The 23672-nt window shown below is 39.8% G+C and overlaps 1 protein-coding gene and 1 long non-coding RNA gene across 2 annotated transcripts; one reads left to right on the top strand and one right to left on the bottom strand.

The window, feature by feature from the left end:
- Nucleotides 1–13671: 13671 nt before the first annotated feature.
- On the bottom strand, nucleotides 13672–15844 carry LOC129562043 (C-X-C motif chemokine 6). Its single transcript, XM_055434985.2, has 4 exons — nucleotides 15652–15844; nucleotides 15374–15506; nucleotides 15163–15246; nucleotides 13672–14808 (listed from the first exon to the last, which is right to left on the bottom strand). Exons 1-4 carry the CDS (start codon nucleotides 15755–15757, stop codon nucleotides 14793–14795), a joined length of 339 nt encoding a protein of 112 aa, XP_055290960.1. The 5' UTR covers nucleotides 15758–15844; the 3' UTR covers nucleotides 13672–14792.
- Nucleotides 15845–15925: 81 nt separating this feature from the next.
- Nucleotides 15926–22069, top strand: LOC129562044 (uncharacterized). Its single transcript, XR_008687098.2, has 3 exons — nucleotides 15926–16172; nucleotides 18667–18760; nucleotides 21091–22069. It is a non-coding gene; the product is annotated as an uncharacterized LOC129562044 (long non-coding RNA).
- The last annotated feature ends 1603 nt before the right edge of the window (nucleotides 22070–23672 follow it).

Genomic DNA, 23672 nt, shown 5'->3' with positions numbered 1-23672 from the left:
AAAATAAAGTCTCTCATTGTTTCCGTTGCTTCCCCATCTATTTGCCATGAAGCGATGGGACCGGATGCCATGATTTTCATTTTTTGAATGCTGAGTTTTAAGCCAGCTTTTTTACTCTCCTCTTTCACTTTCATCAAGAGGCTCTTTAGCTGTTCTTCTCTTTCTGCCATAAGGGTGGTATAATCTGCATATTTGAGGTTATTGATATTTCTCCCACCAATCTTGACTCCAGCTTGGGCTTCATCCAGTCCAGCATTTCTCATGATGTACTCCGCATATAAGTTAAATAAGCAGGGTGACAATATACAGCCTTGACGTATTCCTTTCCCTATTTGGAACCAGTCTGTTGTTCCATGTCCAGTTCTAACTGTTGCTTCTTGACCTGCATATAGATTTCTCAGGAGGCAGGTCAGGTGATCTGGTATTCCCATCTCTTTAAGAATTTTCTACAGTTTGTTGTGAGCCACACAACCAAAAACTTTTGGTATAGTCAATGAAGCAGAAGTAAATGTTTTTCTGGAACTCTCTTGCTTTTTCGATGATCCAACAGATGTTGGCAATTTGATTTCTGGTTACTCTGCCTTTTCTAAATCCAGCTTGAACATCTGGAAGTTCACAGTTCTTGTACTGTTGAAGCCTGGCTTGGAGAATTTTGAGTATTACTTTGCTAGTGTGTGAGATGAGTGCAACTGTGTGGTAGTTTGAGCATTTTTTGGCATTGCCTTTTAGGATTTGAAAGAGCTCAAGTGGAATTCTGTCACCTCCACTAGCTTTGTTCATAGTGATGCTTCCTAAGGCCCGCTTGACTTCGCATTCCAGGATGTCTAGCTCTAGATGAATGATCACACCATTGTGGTTATCTGGGTCATGAAGATCTTTTTTGTATAGTTCTTCTGTGTATTCTTGCCACCTCTTCTTATTGTCTTCTGTTTCTGTTAGGTCCACACATTTCTTAAAAGTTAACATGTGCGTAATAGGAAAATGAAAAACACAAAAAACAAAAAACAGTCCCAAGAAACAAATCACAGGCAGTTTACTGTTTGATACTAAGCATCCTTTTTTATGTAAATAAGATCATGCGGTTATGTATCATGCTTTCTCACGCATCATGAATATTTACCATTTCACTGTCTCACAGCTATTTGAGTATTTTGATAACCAAGAATATACTATACCAACTCAATGCGGGAAAAAAAAATGTAATCCTGCGTTGGCAACAAATGTCTCATAAGAGGCAAAAATGGCAACAGCTCTCTAGATAAAGATATTCCTAGAGTTATGATTAAAATACTATATTCCTTTCAGTTCAGTTCAGTTCAGTCGCTCAGTCGTGTCCGACTCTCCGCGACCCCATGAATCACAGCACGCCAGGCCTCCCTGTCCATCACCAACTCCCGGAGTTCACTCAAACCCATGTCCATCGAGTCGGTGATGCCATCCAGCCATCTCACTCTCTGTTGTCCCCGTCTCCTCCCACCCCCAATCCTTCCCAGCATCAGAGTCTTTTCCAGTGAGTCAACTCTTCGCATGAGGTGGCCAAAGTATTGCAGTTTCAGCTTTAGCATCAGTCCCTCCTTGATTAAAAATGGGACATAGAGCAACAGAGTACAATGTATAATGCTTCTAAGAGGATTCATTATCCAAGCTAAACTATTAAAGTATTAGCGAGGAAGTATGTTTCCACTGAATTTCTTAACAAAATGTTCCTGTGATACAGCCTAGAGATGTACACGCATCAGTGGTTATCATCTAAATACAAGTATAACACACCCATATACATCGCTCCTTTTATACTTCCTTCTGCTTATCTGCTGCCAACCTAATGAACAAGTCCTGACGTACATTTCTCAGAGATGGTTTAACCATTCCATATCCAAGATGATTTATTTTTATCAATTATAGCAAAAATATTTGGACTTCCCTGGTGGCCCAGAGGTTAAGATTCTGCTCTCTAAACGTAGGGGCCAAGGGTTCAATCCCTGGTCAAGGAAGATCCTGTATGCCTCATGTCATGCCAAATATATATATATATATATATATATATAGGCTTCCCGGGTGGTGCTAGTGGTAAAGAATCTGCCTGCCAATGCAGGAGATGTAACAGACAGGGGTTCAATCCCTGGGTCAGGAAGATCCCCTGGAGGAGAGCATGGGAACCCACTCCAGTATTCTTGCCTGTAGATTCACCATGGGCCTGAGCCTGGCAGGCTACAGTCCATGGGGTCCAACAGAGTCCGACGTGACTAAGGCAACTTAACATGTATATATATTATATTTGAAGTGAAATATATATATATATATATATATATATATATGAAGTGAAAGTTGCTCAGTCATATCCGACTCTTTGTGATCCCATGAACTATACAGTCCATGAAATTCTCCAGGCCAGAGTACTCGGGTGGGAAGCCATTCCCTCCTTCAGGGGATCTTCCCAACCCAGGGGTCAAAACCAGGTCTCCTTCATTGCAGGCAATTCTTTATCAGCTGAGCTACCAGGAAGCCTATATATAGGTATATATAACCTACATTATATATATATAATTATACATTATATATATAAAACATATAAATATATATTTACATATATATTTTATTGTTTAGTCGTGAGTTGTGTCTGACTCTGCGACCCCATGAACTGCAGCCTGCTGGGTACTCTGTCCATGTTAATTCTCCAGTCAAGAAACAAAGATATTTACAAGTTGGTTAATTCATTAGTTCTACTTTTTATCATATACTGTCACCTCAGGACATCTAAAAATCTTAGATGTTGCAAAATAATGAACCTTGTCCACAGTAAACATAGGTACTTTACAAAAATGAACATATAAATCTATGGTTACAACCTAAAACTGTCTTCGAGACATGGAAACATTAGCCAGGAGCCCTTCCCTTCACCCTTTCTCTTACCCCTCCTCCAGCATTCTGGGGGACAGCGCTACATCTAGCTCCAAGAGGTGATTAACAGAGACACTCCCAGAAAACTTGGGCTTCCCTGGTAACTCAGCTGGTTAAGAATGTGACTGCAATACAGGAGACACTGCTTCAATTCCTGGGTCTGGAAGATCCCCTGGAGAAGGGAATGGCTACCAACTTCAGTATTCTGATCTGGAGAATTCCATGAACTGTATAGTCCATGGGGTTACAAAGAGCCGAACATGACTGAGTGACTTTCACTTTCACTCCCCAAAACACAGCCCTTCCTAAATATTAAGGAAAGGATATCAGTTAAGGGGTTATTTTACTACCTCTGCTTTTAATATACTTTGGGCATTCAGTTCAGTTCAGTTCAGTCGCTCAGTCGTGTTCAACTCTTTGCGACCCCATGAATCACAGCATGCCAGGCCTCCCTGTCCAGCACCAGTTCCCGGAGTTCACTCAAACTCATGTCCATCGAGTCGGTGATGCCATCCAGACATCTCATTCTCTGTTGTCCCCTTCTCCTCCCGCCCCCAATCCTTCCCAGCATCAGAGTCTTTTCCAGTGAGTCAACTCTTCGCATGAGGTGGCCAAAGTATTGGAGTTTCAGCTTTAGCATCAGTCCTTCCAATGAACACCTAGGACTGATCTCCTTTAGAATGGACTGGTTGGATCTCCTTGCAGTCCAAGGGACTCTCAAGAGTCTTCTCCAGCACCACATTTCACCACGTTAGGGCTTACTTATTTTTTTAATTCACAGGAGTATTAACTAAAACGTACAAGTAGAACAATGATTACATAATCTGAATGTGTGTGACTCGTGAGCACTGACTGACCTTTCTCTGTCCACTTTTGAATGCAGAGGCTTGTGGAAGATTTCTTTGAATGCCTCATGTATCCTTTAGTGTGTAGGATAATGCAATGTACAGCAGGTCATAGCTAAACAGTGTTAGTGAATAAATCAACTATTTTCATTAAAGGAAAGTTTCTCTTTCCTTTCTAATCATTCACAATTCTCAAACTAGACTTCACATGAACCCAAAGTGCAAGTGGTATAAAAATGTAATTTGGGAGGCTGGGAAGAAAGGATGGGCCCCCAGACACAGGTCATCTTCCTCTTACAGCTTTGTAGAAATCTTACACAATATTCAAGTTTCCTATTTTCCTTTCTGCTTATTTATTTATACCTTCAAAATTCTAGAAGAAACTCTTAAAATGTTAAGTGTATAAAATTACCTTTTATCATAAGAATGACTGTGTAAATAAATTTTTCTACCTTTTAAAAAAAATTTAAGCCATTTTTTCCTGTTCATCAGTTTCTGACTATGTCTGTTTAAGTTCTTAGTTCCTGCTTTACAATGTAGTCCTTATTTTTTTCCACCCTAATAGTTTTCTTCTTATAACTTGCAGTCTAGCAGTAGAACATATTAAATTAACATGATTCCCCCTACTTCCAACCCTAAAATTCATAGTCTAATAGGTAAACTCAAGGAAAGTCTTAAACTGAAAATTAGTATTCTTCTAAAAGGGACCACGTGAAGTGAATTACAGAGAGAATTTCAACAGGAAAGGGGAGCAGGGGAATAAACTTCCTTCTAGTTCTTCCTGAGTGATGACTGTATAACCTTTCCCCATTATTGTGATTAAAATGTTGCAATATTCACAAATACTGTGAATCAAAAATAAGACACAAAGCAACAGAGTACACAGAGTATAATGCTTCTAAGAGGATTTGTTATCCAATCTAAACTGGTAAAGAACTAGCAAGGAAGTAGTTTTCAATGAATTACTAAACAATGTGTTTCTATAGTGCAGTCAAGAGACACGCAGGCATTAATGTGTCTGAACTGACTCACAAATCAGATCTATCTGTATTCAAATGTAAGTTCAAAACCATTTCCAGAGTAATACATAAAAGGTTTTGGCATTATTCATAATCTCTTTCTTTTTCTGTCCTTCTCACCTCTTCCCTCCACAACACATGCTGTTTTCTCTCCTTATTAGCTTTAGTGCTTCCCTGGTGGCTCAGAGGGTAAAGAATCTGCCTGCAGTACGGGATACCTGGATTTGATCCCTAGGTCGGGAAGATCCCCTAGAGAAGGAAATGGCAGCCCACTCCAGTATTCTTGCCTGGAGAATCCCATGGACATAGGAGCCTGCTGGGCTATGGTGCATGGGGTCGCAAAGAGTCAGACACAACTGAACGACTTCATTTTCTTTTCTTCTTTCCCTCCTCTTACAGATACTAACCACATTTTCTTCCTGCTTCACTTCGATTACTCACAAGTTCCTAATCCTTTGGGGGAAACTTTATGGAATGTCTTCTGAGCTAACAATGCTACTTGAGTTAGTTGATACCAGGAAAGAGGTAGCATGTAGCAGAGGATCATCAACTCATTGTCTTAATCAACAAGTGTATTTTGTCACAAAAGACACATCGTCAGCAAGGTTTGTGAGGCAGGATGAACATATTTCTTGAGTCACTAAAATTTCACAAGCCTATTAGTCAGCATTTGAGGTAAAATGCTTTTTCCTAGTTTTCATTTATTCAATAAATATTAAGTATCTGCTATGTGCCAGGCAAAAAATGAGACCTCAAATATTTGTGCAAAGCAATGGGATGTAAATACTAATTTACTACTACTATACACTACTACTGCTACTATTGCTAACTCTTCTTATTGTCGTGTGCATAACTTTTTTGATTTCCATGAAGAGAAACATAATACTGACACTAATAAGTGGACTGTATAGAAATGGGTAAAAAAAAAAAATTTCAAATGAGTTATTTAAGCAAAAGAAATTAGCTTATACAAAGCTACAATTTAAAAGAATGCTAGAAAATTAGTGTCAGAGGTTCTTGTGTTTAAAAATAACTTGACAGCTTTTTATGAAACTTACTTTGTCACCCTGTTCTTCTTCTTTTTTTTTTTTTTTGTGGTAACTTACTTTATCTCTTTTTCTTTTAAGTCATTGTGTTATAAATAGCAGTGTCATTTAGGAAATTAGCAAGCTTTCTAAGACTCAAAACAGAACTTATATGTTAGCTATTTTAAAAGAAAATATCTAAAGACACTGGAGGAACATTAGCCTTTAAAATTAAGATGTATGCTATTTCTGCTTTATGTAGACTGTTTTAAACTGACATCTCCCAAGTATGAAAGGAATAAGCTATCACCTACAAATTAGTAATAAAACAATTGACATAGAAGATCCTAGAAATGATAAAATGGAGAGTCTGTTAAAGGACTTTAATCAATAAGTCGAAATACTAGCCAACAAAATATTTCCTGTAAGTGCTGAAATCTGTTTTCTGTATAACTTCAAGTGGACAAAAGTGATCCAGACCTCAAATGTTGTTGTTTTAGTCAACTAAGTTGTGTCCAACTCTTTTGCAACCGCATGGACTGTAGCTCAACAGGCTCCTCTGTCCATGGGATTTTCCAGGCAAGAATACTAAAGTTGGTTGCCATTTCCTTCTCCAGGGGATCTTCCTAGCCCAGGGATCAAACCCACGTCTCCTACACTGGCAGGTGGATTTTTTTTTTTTACCACTGAACCACCAGGGAAGCCTTGACTTCAAATACTCTGGCACTAATTTAATTGAGGCTATATCCTACTCAGGGGTGGTGAGACATGGAGTAGGAGTGGAGGGAGAGGGGAAGGTGAAGAAGTTGGGGGCGGAATATCTTCCTGGGTGCTATTACACAAGAACATTGCAAAGTTCTGCAGGCATGTGGATTTTTAATGATGTTGATTGCTGCCATTTGTTGAACATTAGATGCATGATGATCATTTTTCAATCCTCTTTTGCTGCATTACAAGCCATTCCCAAACTTAGTGGCTTACAAGTTGGTCATTTCTGATAATTCTGTGTGCTAATGAGAAGTCGAAGAGCTGACTCATTGGAAAAGAACCTGCTGCTGGGAAAGAATGTGGAAGAAAACGGGAAAGATAAAAGAAGAAGGGGGTGGCAGAGGATAAGATGGTTAGATAGTATCACTAACCCAAAGGCTTCCCAGGTGGTGCAGTTGGTAAAGACTCTGCCTGCTCAATGCAGGAGACACAGAGATGCGGGTTCAATCCCTAGGTTGGGAAGATCCCCTGGAGGAAGAAATGGCAACCCAATCCAGTATTTTTACCTGAAAAATCCAATGGACAGAGGAGCCTGGCAAGCTACAGTCCATAGGATTGTACAGCCTGACATGGGCATGCGTGCACACTGCACCAACTCAATGGACATGAACTTGAGCAAACTCTGGGAGATTAGTGGAGGACAGCAAAACCTGGAATGCTTCAGTCCCTGGGATCCAGAGTCTGACATGACTTAGTGACGACAATGAGAAGTACTTCTGCTGTCATCTTGCCTGAGTACACTTGAGTGGGGGTGGTCAGAGGGCAACTGGAAGGGCTGGAAAGTCCAAAACGGCCTCATTTACCTGGGAGGTGGTTCGTTCTGGCGACTGACTGAGATTTCTGCTTCAGCACCTGGGTCCTCCTGTTCCTCCTCCTTTAAGTAGTATCATGATATTTCTCAGGAATAAATGAAGGAGGAAGGAAGGAAGGGAGCCGGAGAGAGAAATGAGGGAAGAGAAGAGTAGGAAAGGGGGAGGAAGGAGAGACAAGGGAAATAAAAGACAAGAATGGGACCTCCCTCCAGCGGTTAGGAATCCACCTGCCAGTGCAGGGAACTCGAGTTCAGTTCCTGATGGGGCAGCTAAGATCCCACATGCCAAGGGATAACTAAGTCCACACACTGGAAGTACTGAGTCCATGTGCATTACAAGAGGAGCCAGTACACCTCAGAGGAGACCCAGCATAGCCAAAATACAAAGAAAAGGACAAGAGCCTTCCGCTCTCCTCCCCTTCCCACTCCCTCTCCTTTCTTCTCCTCCTCCTGCTCCTTCCTCATGAAGTACCTCCAGCACGCCTTTTCAGGATCCTCTGAATGGTGCACCATGGCTTCTTTCCACATCTGTGGTGGCCCCAGATAGCACGGAACAAACATCCCCTCTGGGTTCAGCTCACCACTTGAGGGCACTGTCTTGCCCAAAGCTATGCCCACTCACCACAGGTAGCCCACATCAAATGGCTGGCCAATGGGGGGATTCAGAGGTCTGTCTTCCTGCCACAATTCAGAATAACTCTACAAGGCCATCCCAGCTCCAGAGCTTCTCATAAGCTCTCCCTGAATCTTCTGTTACAGCAGCAGTTTTCCATCTACTCACTGCTGCTTCCTTACTTCCTAAGAGATGTTACTTCTTAGAGCAGTCCTAAATACATTTCCCGCAGGCAGATCTCCTCTCAGAGTTTGATTCTAGGCAATGCCACCTAAGATGCTATTTTTCTCTTAAAAAACATCTAGTCCCTTTTCATGCAATTTTCAAGAGAAGCTTTGTCAGAGAAAACTGAGTATCTTTGCTGCCAAAGGACCTTAACTAAGGTTGAGAGCTTCTCATCTTTGTAATCCTAGTATCATAAGGATCCCGTACAAAGTGTGGTATGAAACAAGATTATCAATAAATGTCAATACTGATGTTTCATTGATTTATCAATGATGCTGCTGCTAAGTCACTTCAGTCGTGTCCGACTCTGTGCAACCCCAAAGACGGAAGCCCACCAGACTCCCCTGTCCCTGGGATTCTCCAGGCAAGAACACTGGAGTGGGTTATCAATGATAAACTTGGATAAACCTTCAATATGGATGAATGTTTATAGAAGGGAAATACATCATACATTTTTTTTAATGTTGTCACATCATTGACAGAAAATATGTAGCATCGTTTTCAGAGGATTTCTGAGAAAGACTGGTAGAAAAAAAAGATTTCTTAGAAGCACTAAAAATTAATCATTCACACAGGTAGAAAGGATAGTAATAAATATGAAAAAAAATTTAAAAATTGAGCTTTCAGTTTTCTCATTTAAAGAGGAATTTGAATTAGGAGACTTGAGAAAGGAACTAACATTTATCAAGAAATTACTTTGTTCAAGGTTAGTCTTTATTGCCTGGGAGATAGATATTATTGTACTGATTTTACGATGAGAAGACTGAGGGATGCAGAAGTTAAATAAATTGCCAAAGTCACATAGCTAAAAATACAAACTAGACTTGAGATGCAATTGTTTTGACTTTGCTCTTCATCACAAACAACAAAGAAATATCATTGGTCTCTCTTACTGGGAGTGAATCAAATCAACTATTTTTCTCTTGGTCAAATCTGAGAAGTGGGTCAGAAATAATCATCATACGTTTATGTGGTAGTGGAAACACATCCATTTAAAAAATGGATTTTTCAGAGGGTGGGGGACGTTCTTCCAATTTCTCAATATTTAAGAAATTGGAATCTATAGGCTTTATGGAAGCAAAGTTTTGAAACTAAACTCTGTTTTTCTGTGTCTTTATTTCACTCTACATATTTGAAGTATGAGCAGTCCTTTTCAGGAATATATTATTAATTTTTCTGACTAAAAACCACCAAGTCCCATCAGTCAAAATCAGAATCACAGGCATGCTCCTAGCTTCCGTGACTTAGTCAGTGAGGCAAGCTGAAATCCCCAGATGCTTCTGCTGCCTGGTAAATTTCTCAGTTTGTAACATCCAGGAAAGAGTTAGAAGTTATGAACAACAGGAGAATTAACCACAACAACTCTTTTCCTTATGCAAGAATTAAAACTATGATAGCAAAACTAAACCACTAGTCATATTTTATCATAGATCTTGTCATATCTTCAGGAATTGAAGGATTATGTGACTGTGACACACCCAGAGGCAAACAAGAAAATCTGGCAGAATGAAGAGCATTGATTGTACACTGAAAATTGGATTGGGGGAGTAACATACAGTACATTTTAGCTGAGCATTTGTTCAATTCCCAGTGATTTCATACATGAGAGTGAATTTCAGAGGGAATACAGAGTGAACATAGTATCTAGAGACTTGGAGGAAAATAGAAGGTACATTCTTAGAGGACATAGATTAATGTCCCCTGGATCTGTTCCAGTATTCTTGCCTGGAGAATCCAATGGACAGAGGAACCTGGAGGGCTCCAGGCCACGGGCTCGCAAAGAGTCAAACACGACTTAACATGTGCACGTGTTGTTTTTGATTTTGCTAGTGTCTTTGATCTTGCCTGGAGAATCCCAGGGACGGGGGAGCCCAGTGGGCTGCCGTCTATGGGGTCGCACAGAGTCGGACACGACTGAAGCACTTTAGCAGCAGCAGTGTCTTTGATTGTCTTTGTGTTCGATTTTGCTGGTGGCAGGTCAAAAGTAGCAGCAGGGTTGATGAGTAGTAGCTGTCACTGAGGTTCTTGTGTAGATTATACTTTGGTAATATACTGTGATCAATTTCATTTGTAGAACGGCCAGTTACGGCAAGCCCATAACAAATACAACTTCAAGAATATTGCAGTGAGGTGTTAGTCTATGATCTACAAGCAAACTAAACTTTTAAATCTTGCTTCTGGGGAAAAAGAGATCTTGAATTATGACAAAGAAGTAATTAATAGTGTTTATTTCTTCACATAGCTTGTGTTTTATCCATTCAAAAGGCATTTAATACAATTTCATTGGCCATTATCAAGTACCTAATGAGTATTTTGGAGCTGATATAATAAATGAGGGATTGTTTAAAACACTGAAATTTATAATTCAAACTTTTATAGTAACTTGGTTTGAGTTTTTAGTGTTTCCTTAGGATTACGATACAAATCATGGGTTCAAAAAAAATGCTATTTGAGAGAGAAATAAAATACTACAGAAGTTTAATTTTTTTTTTAATTTAAGATATTTTGGGCTTTTTTATATTGCTGAAAAAAGTTGTCAGCAAACTCATCTCTTGACTCTACTCTAGGTGCTAACATATCTAGTATCTCTGCTTGTCTCTTACACACACTATCTCTATTATATAGATATATTAATATGTAATCATAAAACATCTGTTAATCTAATTGATATTTTATATATATGGAGAGAGATGAAAAGATATAGAATTACTTAGGTGAAATATGGGTATGTTAATAATAGTATACACTATTAAATGTACATACATGTTAATATAAGCATCAGTTCAGTTCAGTTCAGTTGCTCAGTCGTGTCCAACTCTTTGTGACACCATGAATCACAGCACGCAGGGCCTCCCTGTCTGTCACCAACTCCCAGAGTTCACCCAAACTCGTGTCCATCGAGTCGGTGATGCCATCCAGCCATCTCATTCTCTGTCGTCCCCTTCTCCTCCTGCCCACAATCCCTCCCAGCATCATGGTCTTTTCCAATGAGTCAACTCGTCGCATGAGGTGGCCAAAGTATTGGAGTTTCAGCTTCAGCATCAGTCCTTCCAGTGAACACCCAGAACTGATCTCCTTTAGGATTGACTGGTTGGATCTCCTTGCAGTCCAAGGGACTCTCAAGAGTCTCCTCCAGCACCACAGTTCAAAAGCATCAATTCTTCTGTGATCAGCTTTCTTCACAGTCCAACTCTCACATCCATACATGACCACTGGAAAAACCATAGCCTTGACTACACGGACCTTTGTTGGCAAAGTAATGTCTCTGCTTTTTAATATGCTGTCTAGGTTGGTCATAACTTTCCTTCCAAGGAGTAAGCGTCTTTTAATTTCATTGTTTCAAATACCATTTGCCGTGATTTTGGAGCCCCAAAAAATAAAGTCTGACACTGTTTCCACTGTTTTTCCATCTATTTCCCATGAAGTGATGGGACCAGATGCCATGATCTTAGTTTTCTGAATGTTGAGCTTTAAGCCAACTTTTTACTCTCCTCTTTCACTTTCATCAAGAGGCTTTTGAGTTCCTCTTCACTTTCTGCCATAAGGGTGGTGTCATCTGCATATCTGTGGTTATTGATATTTCTCCCAACAATCTTGATTCCAGCTTATGCTTCTTCCAGCCCAGCATTTCTCATGATGACTCTACATAGAAGTTAAATAATCAGGGTGACAATATACAGCCTTGATGTACTCCTTTTCCTATTTGGAACCAGTGTGTTGTTCCATGCCCAGTTCTAAACTGTTGCTTCCTGACCTGCATATAGGTTTCTCAAGCGGCAGGTCAGATCGTCTGGTATTCCCATCTCTTTCAGAATTTTCCACAGTTTATTGTGATCAACGTAGTCAAAGGCTTTGGCATAATTAACATATTAATATAAGCATATATAACATATTAATCCAATTGGAGTTTGTGTGTATGTATTTTAATTGGATTAGTTGCTCTCTTTTTGTTTTCTTACTTTTCCTCAGAATGAGCTATTTACGTTAAATTGCTATTTCAATACCAGCGAGATAGTGGGATTTGCTTAGGTCACTAACCTGTTTAAGCCTTACATGTTACTATGTGTTAGTCACTGTCTTAAGAACAGAAGCGAATATAATAAATATAGTCCTCCCCTTATGAAGTTTACCGTAAAGTTGGAATAGACACTAAATAAATGACCACATGTGTATAGTCTCCGTAGCCTCTACAGTCATGTTGGTGACAAAATGCTATGAAGGAAAAGAACAGTCATATGACAGGCTATAAAAGGGGCTTTAATCTCAGTGGGAGATAAGGGTCAGAGAGGCTGTAAGTGACAGGTAAACTGCCTTTGGAAGAAGGATGGGAGTTAGTCAGGTGAAAGTGAGGGTTCTGTGTTATAGGTTGAAGGGACTATTCGTACCAAAACTCTTGCTGGATTATTTGTAGACAAGAAAGGAAAAAGGGTAAAGGAATTACAATTTATTCAGCACTTACAATGAGCCAGGTGATTGATTTTAGGATACTATCTACAACCTGATAGTAGATAACTTATTTAAGTTAATCTGTATCAGGCATTGAAGATACAGAGATGAATGAAATGTGGCAGATGCTCTGGGAGAACTCTAGTAGGATAGGGTAAAAATCCTTTTAAGGAACTAAAAGCAATACAATATTGGCTCTTCCCGTGAATTCAAATACTTAGAAGACACTATGGGAACATCAAAATGGAAACCATAAATTCTTCTGGTAGTGCCAAGGAAAACTTCATGAAGGAAGTATTGTTTGAATAAAGCTTTGAAGGATGAATAAGCTTCCTTCTATAGACAGAAAAATATGAAGCCCTTTCCATCTAGAGGTCCTACCAAAGGCATAGACCTGGAAGGAACATGCCCAGTAGGGAAACTAAATTCTTGACTGCAATTATGCTACGGAAAAATGACTTTGAAGCAGTAATCAGGAGTCATAAGACATAACCTGATTTGCCATGCTTTGCAACTTGTATTTCTTGTTTAGGAAATAGGGAGTCAGTAAAGGATTTAAGGTAAGGAAGTCTTACATATTTGTGTTTTCTAAATAGCCCGAAGGTTGTTGGTGCTCTGAAGGAACTGGAAGGGAAGTGAGCTTGGAGATAGGTTGAACTAACACAAGTACATTGGGAAATGAGGGTCCTGTCTGCTAGTCAGAGAGGAGCATGGTTAATTTTTACAATTTGGTAATGTAGAACCGGGGGTTTCCCTAGTGGCTTAGCAGGTAAAGAATCCACCTGCAAGGTAGGAGACACAGGAGATACAGGTTTGATCCCTGGGTTGGGACAATCCCTGGAGGAGGGCATGGCAACCCACTCCAGTATTCTTGCCTGGAGAATCCCATGGACAGAGGAGCCTGGCAGGCTATAGTCCAAAGGGTCTCAAAAAGTCAGAAATGACTTAGCAAGTACATGTACAATGTAGAATTAAGGAGGAATGACATTTTTGTAACAGTACAATAAACTATGAACTTGAGTAAATTTTATAAATCTTTTATTTTTTTCCAAAGAACAAAAGCACTATAAACCATTGAGATACATTTAAAAAGTACAATTTTAACATAGTAATTGTGATGCATATGTAATTCTTTGTAACAAAATTGTCAAACACTTAAAAAGATACAGTATATGTGTCTGCAAATTTTAGCAAGGCTGTGCATTTTTAAAAAACTACATAATGAGTTTATACTCAAAGACCTTGAATACGCTTTCAGAACTTTCAAAGTATAGATCATTGTTAAGATTACCTTTACTCTTAAAAAACTAAAGGGATGTATTTCTATAAAAACTAGAAATAAGGCATTTACCTAGTTCCTAGCTTCTTTATTAATCCAAAATACATACTTAGTGGCTAGAAATATAACACTCCTAATAAAATAGCTAATAAATACCATATAAAATCAAAGGTTTAATGAGTAAGTCATGACATTATGCCATACTAGGAAGACATCAAATGTCTAAATTTATAGAAAAAGAATATATTAGTCCTTATAGAACTCATATATTTAGAAATTCTAAATAAGGAAATATATTCTACACAGATAACTGTATAACACTCAGATTTCTAATGCAGTATAACTTAAATATCTTCCAACGGTCAAGAGTAAGAAAATTCTCTAACATATTCCCCAAAAAACAATACTAAAGTAATTGCTATTTCATAAGAGGGTGAGGATAACAATTTATCTCCATATACAGCACTCCAATGAAATTTCATTCACTCTCACACAGCTTTTTCCATGGCAGTATAAGAACTACATTCTAGAAATAGCAGTAGTCACCTTGAAAGGATTAACAATCAGGGATTCCTTGATTCACAATTTAGTCAACTCTTAAAGATTTCAATAGCATAGCAGTTAAAATAACAGCAAATAAGGAGCAGGAAATACTATTCTAAACAGGACATAAACTGAGCAGAAAGCTGCAAGGACAAGCATAGATTCCCTCTTCCTTTCTCTCTTTCATAGTGGGGAATTCATACAGAAACCTAATTCATTGGGGAAAATAAGCCCTTGCTCCTTGTCTTCAGTGGGTCCAGAGGTCCACAGAAAATTCTGCTGAAGAACTGGGCAATTTTTCCAATTCATGGTCCTTTCTTTTAATTGTTCTTTCCACTGTTGAAAAAAGAATTATATCAGTTTAACCAAATGTCCACACACCTGTCTACCCCAACTTGTTTTCAAAACAGGGTTTAGGATCAATAAAAAGCAGAGGGTAGAGTCCTTAACAAACAAAATACATCTCAGCAATGAGTTCTGTGTAACCTCCTAGGCAATTCATGTTGAGATTCATGATAAAAGTTTTCCCAGGACTTTGTAGAACAACTTTCCTTTCTTCTCCAGAACATCCTTTTTATTTTAAAAATGGTCTGGAATGTGGTCGCCGAATCTCAGACAGAGAGTAAGGACTTTGAGAAATGCACATGCCAAGAGAGATTAAGAAACCAGAAAGAACAAAGTGACAGATACCTGTCCAATATTTTCTGGATGATCTTCTTGATCAAAGGAGCTTCTGGGTCCAGACAGACTTCCCTTCCGTTCTTCAAGGTGGCTCTGCAGACAGAAAATGAGGATGCGCCCATGAACTTAGGGGCTGAAGACTAAGGCGGGGGTGGGGTGTGGGGGGAAACCTTCCCTCTTGCAAAGGTCACTGTGGACAGCGCCGCGCACCAGGACTTACACCACTTCCACCTTGGAGCACTGCGGTCCCGCGGCGATCACCTGCAGATCACTGACCATTTTGGGATGAATTCCCGGGGTGGTGGTTAAACACACACAACGCAGCTCTCTGACAACGGCCGCGACAGGACCAGCTGGGGTAGGAGAGACAGTGTTAGAGGGCAGGTTGCTGGGAGAGCTCTTGGCCCGCCCGGCCGCCCGCCGGGGAACACTTCCCCACGCCCGGGACGCCGCTCCGCTCCACCCGCCGGGTGCGCTCGGCTGGCCTAGCGCTCTCACCGCTGGCGAGGGGCCCGGGCGGCGTCAGCAGCAGCAGCGCCAGCAGCGCGCACAGGGAGCCCGAAGCGCCGGAGGCGCGGGCGGCGCGGCCGGGTAGCAGTCTCATAGTGGCGAGGAGCGGATTTGCAGAGGGTTCCGAAGGAGGGAGAAGGCGCGGGATTCGACGCTCCAGAGCGCTTGTGACTGCCTCGGGTCTTCAGCATCCCTTTTATCTGCCCTGGCCCCTTCCCCCAGGCAGGAAACTCAACCTTTAGGATGCTTGGGAAATTCCCTGAACTAAGGGGGGCGGGGAGAGGGGGCCGGGTGGAGGGGGGCTGGAGGAGCGGGGTTTGAGGAGGGTGGCTGGGAGGAGCAGCCCGCGGTGGTTAGAGTAGATGCTGCTTTCGCTGGAAGAAGCAATCCTGCGGAGATTTTGTCCACCCGGGGCAGCCCTGCCTAGCGAAAGCCAGCTTCTCCTGGGTGACAGGTGTCTTTTCAGAGATGCCCCTCGTCTTCATCTAAACAGAAAGACTAGGCACAAAGTAAGCCGCTGGAAGGGTTCTTTGGGGGGGGGGGGGTTGTTTTTGTTTTGTTTTTCTTTCTTTTTAAAATTAATTTGGCTCTGCCCCGGGCAAGGAGGGTGGGGGGCGCGGACATGTGGTATCTCTGTTCCTTGACCAGGGATCCAACCGCAACCCTGCATTGGAAGCATGGAGTCTTAACCACTGAACCTACAGGGAAATTTAGCTGGGAGGTTAGATTTTAGAAAAATTTCTGAACTCTTTTCTAATTATTATTATAACTGTAATAATTATTACTATTCAGTTAATGTAAGCTGTGACTCAAACTACGCCAAACTGAAAAACTTTTCACTCCTGCTTGCCAGCAAACCATTCTAGCTTCCTCAGATTAGTTTATAATTCTCTAGAATTAGTTTATAATTCAGCCAGCAGTTAGAAGCCAAGATAGGATGATGAAAGTGTCTGTACTCCCACTTGAAGTCAGTGGAAAGAACTGCAAACGCAGTGGAAAGCTGCAAAAGCAAGTCCGCTTTCTGGGAATTCTATACATAGTTTTGCAAACATGCATGTCAAGGTGGTTTAACAAAAATCATCAAAAGATCACCCACCAAATTGCCCTGGGAAAAAATGCCTTGCTTTCAGCAATCCAATATACTATGGAATTGGAAGACTCTTATGTTCTTGGTTGGGGGTGGGATGAGTGCAGACTACAGCAATGCCCCAGAGCCCATCCTCTTGGTATGACACCAGACCTAACCAGATGTGTAGTTGACCCAGCTGGGAGAATCCCTGGCATCTGATAAGTTTAAGGGGCTCATCTGGAAGTTTGGTTCTAGGGATCTGAATCAGTTTGGCAGCGAGAAGGCACCCCACTCACTTCACTCATCCAACTGCATGGGATGGGAGGATGACTCACACACACAGGCTTCTGGAATCATCCAGCTTCATAATCAGTGGTGTGACCAAGCCTGTTTCCACAATCCTGCTCTAGTCCCAGTGAGCCTACAGCTTCTCCCCGAAGCTATGGGTGAAGTAGCTTTTCATCTCCTCTGTGGAAGCAGTTAGCTTTTTGCTTGTTTTCATTTTTGGCCGCACCATGTGGCATGTGGAATCTTAGTTCCCTGACCAGGGGTTGAACTCACATCGCCTGCATTGAAAGTGTGGTCTTAACCACTAAACTGCCAGGGAAGTCCAAAGAACTCTGAAGTTTTAACGGCTGGGTCTTTCACATGTCCAGTTTCATGGCAGGCATGGCAACAATATTGGAATGGCGTGTAGGCTTTCTTTCATGGAAATCTCATTAGATCCTATTCTGGATTGTTCTCAAGACTTGTGTCCTCACATTTGGCCAGCCAAGGCAATCAGTGAGCATGATGACAATCAGAAACTAGTCATGGAACAAAATTCTTTTCCTTGTCTCCCATGACCCTGGAAAATTTTCTTTACACCTCCACACATCTGCCTTGGTAGGCTATCACTTCCATTGGTGAACAGGGAGGAGGTGTCATAGACCCTTAGAACTTTTAGTCTAGAAGAAAACTTAGGAAATTCCCTAGTTAAGGAGGGCTGAGAGGTTTGACCTCATTTTGTGGGAAATTAAATGGAAGTTCTCTATCCTGCATAGCTTCCTGATCCCATCAGAATCATACCTGACTCAACTAATGCAATCCTTCATCCTTCTAGGGAGTGGTGATCTGGGAAAATAGCTTCAGACTTATTATATTGCCTTTTTAGACATCGTGTGTGTGTGTGTGTGTTAGTCACAGTTTTGTCCGATTCCACGCGACCCCGTGGACTGAAGCCTGCCAGGCTCCTCTGTCCATGGAAATCTCCAGGCAAGAATACTGGAGCGGGTTGTCATTCCCTTCTCCAGGGGATCTTCCCCACTCAGAGATTGAACCTGGTCTCCTGCACTGTAGGCAGTTTCTTTACCATCTGAGCTACCAGGCAAGCCCTTTTAGACATTAGACTGTATCTAAAGACAAAAGCTTCACTGATGTGGATCAGATAAAACTTCAAAAATGTAATTAAAAATCTTGGGCAATTAAATTCAACTTAACCACGGGAGTTGGGGGTGGGGGGAAACACAGACGGTATAAGGTTTTGTGGGAGGAAATTGTTTAATGACTCAAATAGGTTATTGAGTTTTTGTAAATGTGCTTATGTGTGTATGTGTGTTTCAGATCCAAATAAGCTGTTTTAGGTATAAAGGAACATATGAATTAGTTTTGACATCAAATGGTAAGATCATAGAAGGGTCATGAGATGTAATTTCCATTCCCTCTGAACACTCTTACAGATTGTACGCTTTACCTGGTTTGCACCCTGAATCAACTTACCTTGGGTTACTTACAGAATATAAGGCAAAAATAAATATTTCTATAGCTAAAAAGCAGGTAATAGAAAGTCCTCACTAGAAATTGGCTGTTGGGTTGCCAAGAAGCAGCAGGTAACTTAACCTAAGTTCTCACTGAAATCATTGAGGCGCATTGCCCATTCTGCCCATTCTGTCTAGGCATTCCCGATGTAGACCTTGTGCAAAGACAGATAGGAATGTGGCTGGTCTGAAGACTCCCTACAGTTGACAATGACGCCCAGTACCACAGCAGGTAGAGCTCTTCAAAAGTAATTTCTTCTTTATTGCAAGTCTAAAGGGAAGCCATTTTGGCCTGCCTGCAGGTAGTAGAGAGACACTGTGTTACTTTTGTCCCAGGGTATAACAAAACAATCCACAAAATGCCATCCTGATAGCCTGAAATGTTGACAGCTTGTCAAGAGCAACCTTTAGTCATAACACCACAGAGGAATGTGAGAGGAATTAAAGTGTTCTTGATAGTTGCAGCTCTCAAAACACATTCATGATCTTTCGAGCCTCATATTGCTTCTCAGAGGCAGGTAAGAAATATTTTCCTATCATTTTTCAACTTGGCATAGAAAGGCCAGAGAGTTAAGAAATAGAAAATTTATATTGGAAGTCAAGCACTAGAGAATCCACCTCACGAAAATTTTAAGAGTTTCCAGATTACGAAGCACTTTCTTCATAGTACTGGCAAACACCCTGTGGTTCTCCACATCTGGTTAACCTCTTTACTTTATTGCCCAATAATCATATTTTAAGCTGTTGAAATCCACAGTTTATCTACTCCTGAGGTCACAATGATGTCAAACATCCAAGAGGCTTTCAGGCTAGCCAGTCAAAAACTGCCGCCTGCTTTCTAAGTCCTTTTCTTTCTTCATGACCAGTTCAAAGTCTTAGCTTCTCACAGAAGGTTTATATGACAAAGCCAATGGAAATGTATCCCTTCCACTTTTGATCTTTGAACAATTAATGTACTTGTAAGCCTATCTCCTGAGACAGAGTTAATTATTAATTATTCCATAATTTTTCTCTTGTCTCTCCCAAGTTAACCATAAACTTTAAAATCAGCCCTGATGTTTTATATTTCTCCCATGATCTCCCATAAGTTCCAAGTACAGTAGAAAGCAGTCTATGAACATATGATGGCAAATATTGATAACTTTTAAATTTTGTAGTGTTAAGTTACAAGTAGATCTTAAAGTTAATGAGGAAAGAATAGGGTGGTTTACTGTCATTAATCATTTGAACTTATCTATTTGGAATTGACTTTTCTTGATGTTGGAAATTGTTTCTGCTTAGGGACTGTACAGATGATATTTCCAATCTTTGGACTCCAAACTATTCAAAAGAATGTTCAGAAACCAGCAGGATACTTCATATTAAAAGAAAAAATATACTCAATGAAAGAATTGACCAGAATACATATTTTATGTAACTTAGTGATTGTTAGAGATAAGTGATCAGGGAAGATTCTGACTAGGTTATACTGTGTTGAATGTTAACAGTGTGGGGATGTTATTCTAAACTGATCTCTTCCAACAAATCAGAGTGGCCTTTAATCATTTAGTATATGACTTAGGCCATTTAGTTTGTGACTGGCCGTTTCACATATTTTTCTAAGTTTCTATTTTTTTTAATGTCTGCTACTCTTTGTATTACCTTTAAGAAATGGTATATATTGCAGTAAGAAAAGATGTAGACTTATCATTATCAGTTTAAGCATATCAAAGATATCAGTTTATTAATCAGTAAGAGCTGAAGTGGAAAGTAGAGTTACTTGTTTGCATTCAAGTAACAAAAGAAAAGGAAAAGGCCAGTTACTTTGGGGTTAACTTGGCAACATCAATGCAGTTTGTCTCCTTCCACATTGGGCTTGACAGACCAATGAAAAAGGTGCATCATTTAGAGATTAACTTGGCTTCAAAGTTGCCCCAGGATTACTATATGTCAAGAATGTTTTCCCTACTTTTGTTCATTATATAATTTCCTGCTACCCGTTTACAATTACATCTGCTTGAGAAAGGAGTAAATTAGTACTGAATTTTGATTGAGTCTAGACTAAGCAAGGCTCCAAGTAATGGCAGGTGGGCTTTTCCTTGCCACCTCCTGAGCATATGGGGTAGCTAATTATTTTTGTTTAGCCTTGCAATCCTGGCCTACCAGAAATTTTTTTGACAAGAGATGACTACACAGAAAATAAAGAAAAGATAAGCATTAAAATTTTAAATGTTGTCAAAATCTTTGGGCTTCTCAGAAATGGGAAGTTTTCAGAAATTTGGTCTGGGCTCAGTAAGAAAAGAAAATCTTAGAGGGGATCAGCTAGTTTAAATAACTTCATTTTTTTGATACTACAGAGATCCTTTGTGGAAGTTAAACTTCTAAGATTGCACTTAATAATGGTCATTTACTATACTGTTTTTGACCACCATTATCTTCGTAACATTTTTAAGAATATCCACTTCTGCATGAACTTACAATATCTTTCATTCTCATTTAATATATATTAGAACATAATTGATTGCTGTTTTAATAAGAATAATTGTGATGTGCTTATATGTGTGTAATTTATGTACTTCCTAGAGAGTCAGAACTCTCTGTTGGCCTCCCTTGTCACTACTTGAACAAATAGTGAAAGACTCAACATTTGACAAGTAATACTTTGGCCACCTGATGTGAAGAACTGACTCATTTAAAAAGACTCTGATGTTGGGAAAGATTGAACGCAGGAGGAGAAGGGGATGACAGAGGATGAGATGGTTGGATGACATCACTGACTCAAAGGACATGAGTTTGAGTAAGCTCCAGGAGTTGATGATGGACAGGGAAGCCTGGCGTGCTGCAGTTCATGGGGTCACAAGGAGTTAGACACGACTGAGTGGCTGAACTGAACTGAACTGATAACAATGTTCATGAACTTAAAAATCAAACACACAAATACCACCACCACGGCCAAAGACAACAGTGCTATGATCTGAAGGTTTGTGTCTCCTCCAAAATTCATATATTGAAATCCTAATCCTGAATATGATGGTATTAGGAAGTCAGGCCTTTGGAAGTGAGGAGGGCTGATCTATCATGAATGGGATTAGTGTGCACATAAGAGAAGCTCCACACGGCTTCCTTACTCCTTTTCATCGTGTGATAACACGATGAAAAGGCACCATCTATGAACCAGAAAACAAGATCTCACCAGACACGAAATCTTTCAGGATCTGGATCTTGACCTTCCAATGTCCATAGCTGTAAGCAATAAATTTCTGTTGTTTATGAGCTACCTAGTCTATGCGACTTCGTTATAACAGGCCAAAGGGACTAAAACAAACAGTAGCAACACCAACAAAACAAAATTCAAAACAGAAAAATAGAAATGGATGTTTACCACAAAAATTTTCCATAAACCTTATTATGAATAACCACTTTTATACATTTTTGAAATATTATTTTCATAAAAATTAGGAATTAGGAAATTGAGCCCAGTGACATAAGAGGTGTTGCAGTGCCAAACCAAAAGTCACAAAATCCTAGAAATTCTGGCTAAAATGGTCTATGAGGAGCTTACTAATCTGTTGGGATTTTACAGCATGGCTTCCTCTGGAGAGTAAACTGACCAGACCATTAATAAAATGGTTTGCTTTGAATCATTTTGGTTTTAAAAAATTTTTCAGTTTTAGTAAATCAGACGGAAGTAATTTTCTTTGGAACAGAATGTTCCTTGGGAACAACTTTCATTTTTCCCTAGTTTAAATTTGAGAATTAGACTGGTGAATGCTATGACCAAGGATTATGTCATAGAAAAGAAAAAATAATGGTGGCTAAGATATTAGAAATAAACTAAAGCTGGTTTTGCTCACAATATGATTATGCACAAGTAATTTTTTTAATAATAAATGAAAGTTTTGAAAGTTTTATATGAAGTATATCCAATTAGCTGTCCGTGATGGTTTGAAAATAAAATCATAACTTAGATTGAGGTAGTACAGTTAGTGACGGGAAGAATTGACAATCTGGACTTCTTTAAAATGAAAACTTTCTGCAAAAGACACTACCAAGAGAATGAAAAGTCAGACCACGGACTAGGAGATAATATTTGTGAAAAACATATTTGAGGAAAGACAATTGTTAAAAATACCCAAAGAATTCTTGAAACTCAAAAATAAGAACACGGATAGCATAATTAAAATATAGGAAAAAAGATTTTAGAAAAACTTTACCAAAGAAGATATACAGATAGCAAATAATAAGAGATAGATACTAAATATTATTAAAAGATATTCTATATTATATATCAAAGAAATGCAGATTAAGACAACAAGAGTGAAATACCACTACACATCTATTAAAATGATCGAGATCCAGACACTGACACCACCAAATGCTGGCGAGGACGTTAAGTAATAGGAACACCCGCTCATTGGGCTTGGGAATGCAAAATGGCATAACCAGCTTGGAAGATGGTTAGGCAGGTTCTTACAAAACAAAACATATTTTCTACTTACAATCTCTCAATCAGTCTCCATTACCTAAAGAAGTCAGAAAATATGTCTACACAAAAACATGCACACAGGTATATACAGCAGCTTTATTTGTGATTCCCAAAACTTGGAACCAACCAAGATGTCCTTCAATAGGCAAACGGATAGATAAAGTATGATATATACAGACAATGGAATATTATTCAGTGCTTAAAGGAAATGGTCTATCAACCTACAAAAATAAGGAAACTTAAATGCCTATTACGTGAAAGAAGCTAATCTGAAAAACCATACATACTGTATATTCCAACTATAAGAAATTCACACTAGAGAAAAAGGCAAACCATCACTTCATGGCAAATTGTTGTTGTTCAGTTGCTCAGTCGTGTCTGACTCTGCGACCCCATGGACTGAAGCACACCAGGCTTCCTTGTCCTTCAGCATCTCCCAGAATTTGCTGACTCATGTCCATTAAGTTGGTGATGCCATCAAACCATCTCATCTTCTTTCACTACCTTCTCCTCCTTTCCTCAATATTTCTCAGCATAAGGGTCTTTTCCAATGAGTTGGTTCTTTGCATCAGGTGGCCAAAGTAGTGGAGCTTCAGCTTCAGCATCATCCCGGTTGATTTCCTTGAGAGTTGACTTGTTGGATCTCCTTGCTGTTCAAGAAACTCTCAAGAGTCTTCTC

This window comes from Moschus berezovskii, chromosome 5 (assembly GCF_049115385.1).
Source record: "Moschus berezovskii isolate FMDL1 chromosome 5, NW_MosBer_1.0, whole genome shotgun sequence".
Lineage (NCBI taxonomy): Eukaryota > Metazoa > Chordata > Mammalia > Artiodactyla > Moschidae > Moschus > Moschus berezovskii.
Note: the sequence above shows the minus strand (reverse complement) of the source record. Positions and strands in the feature narration are given on the sequence as shown.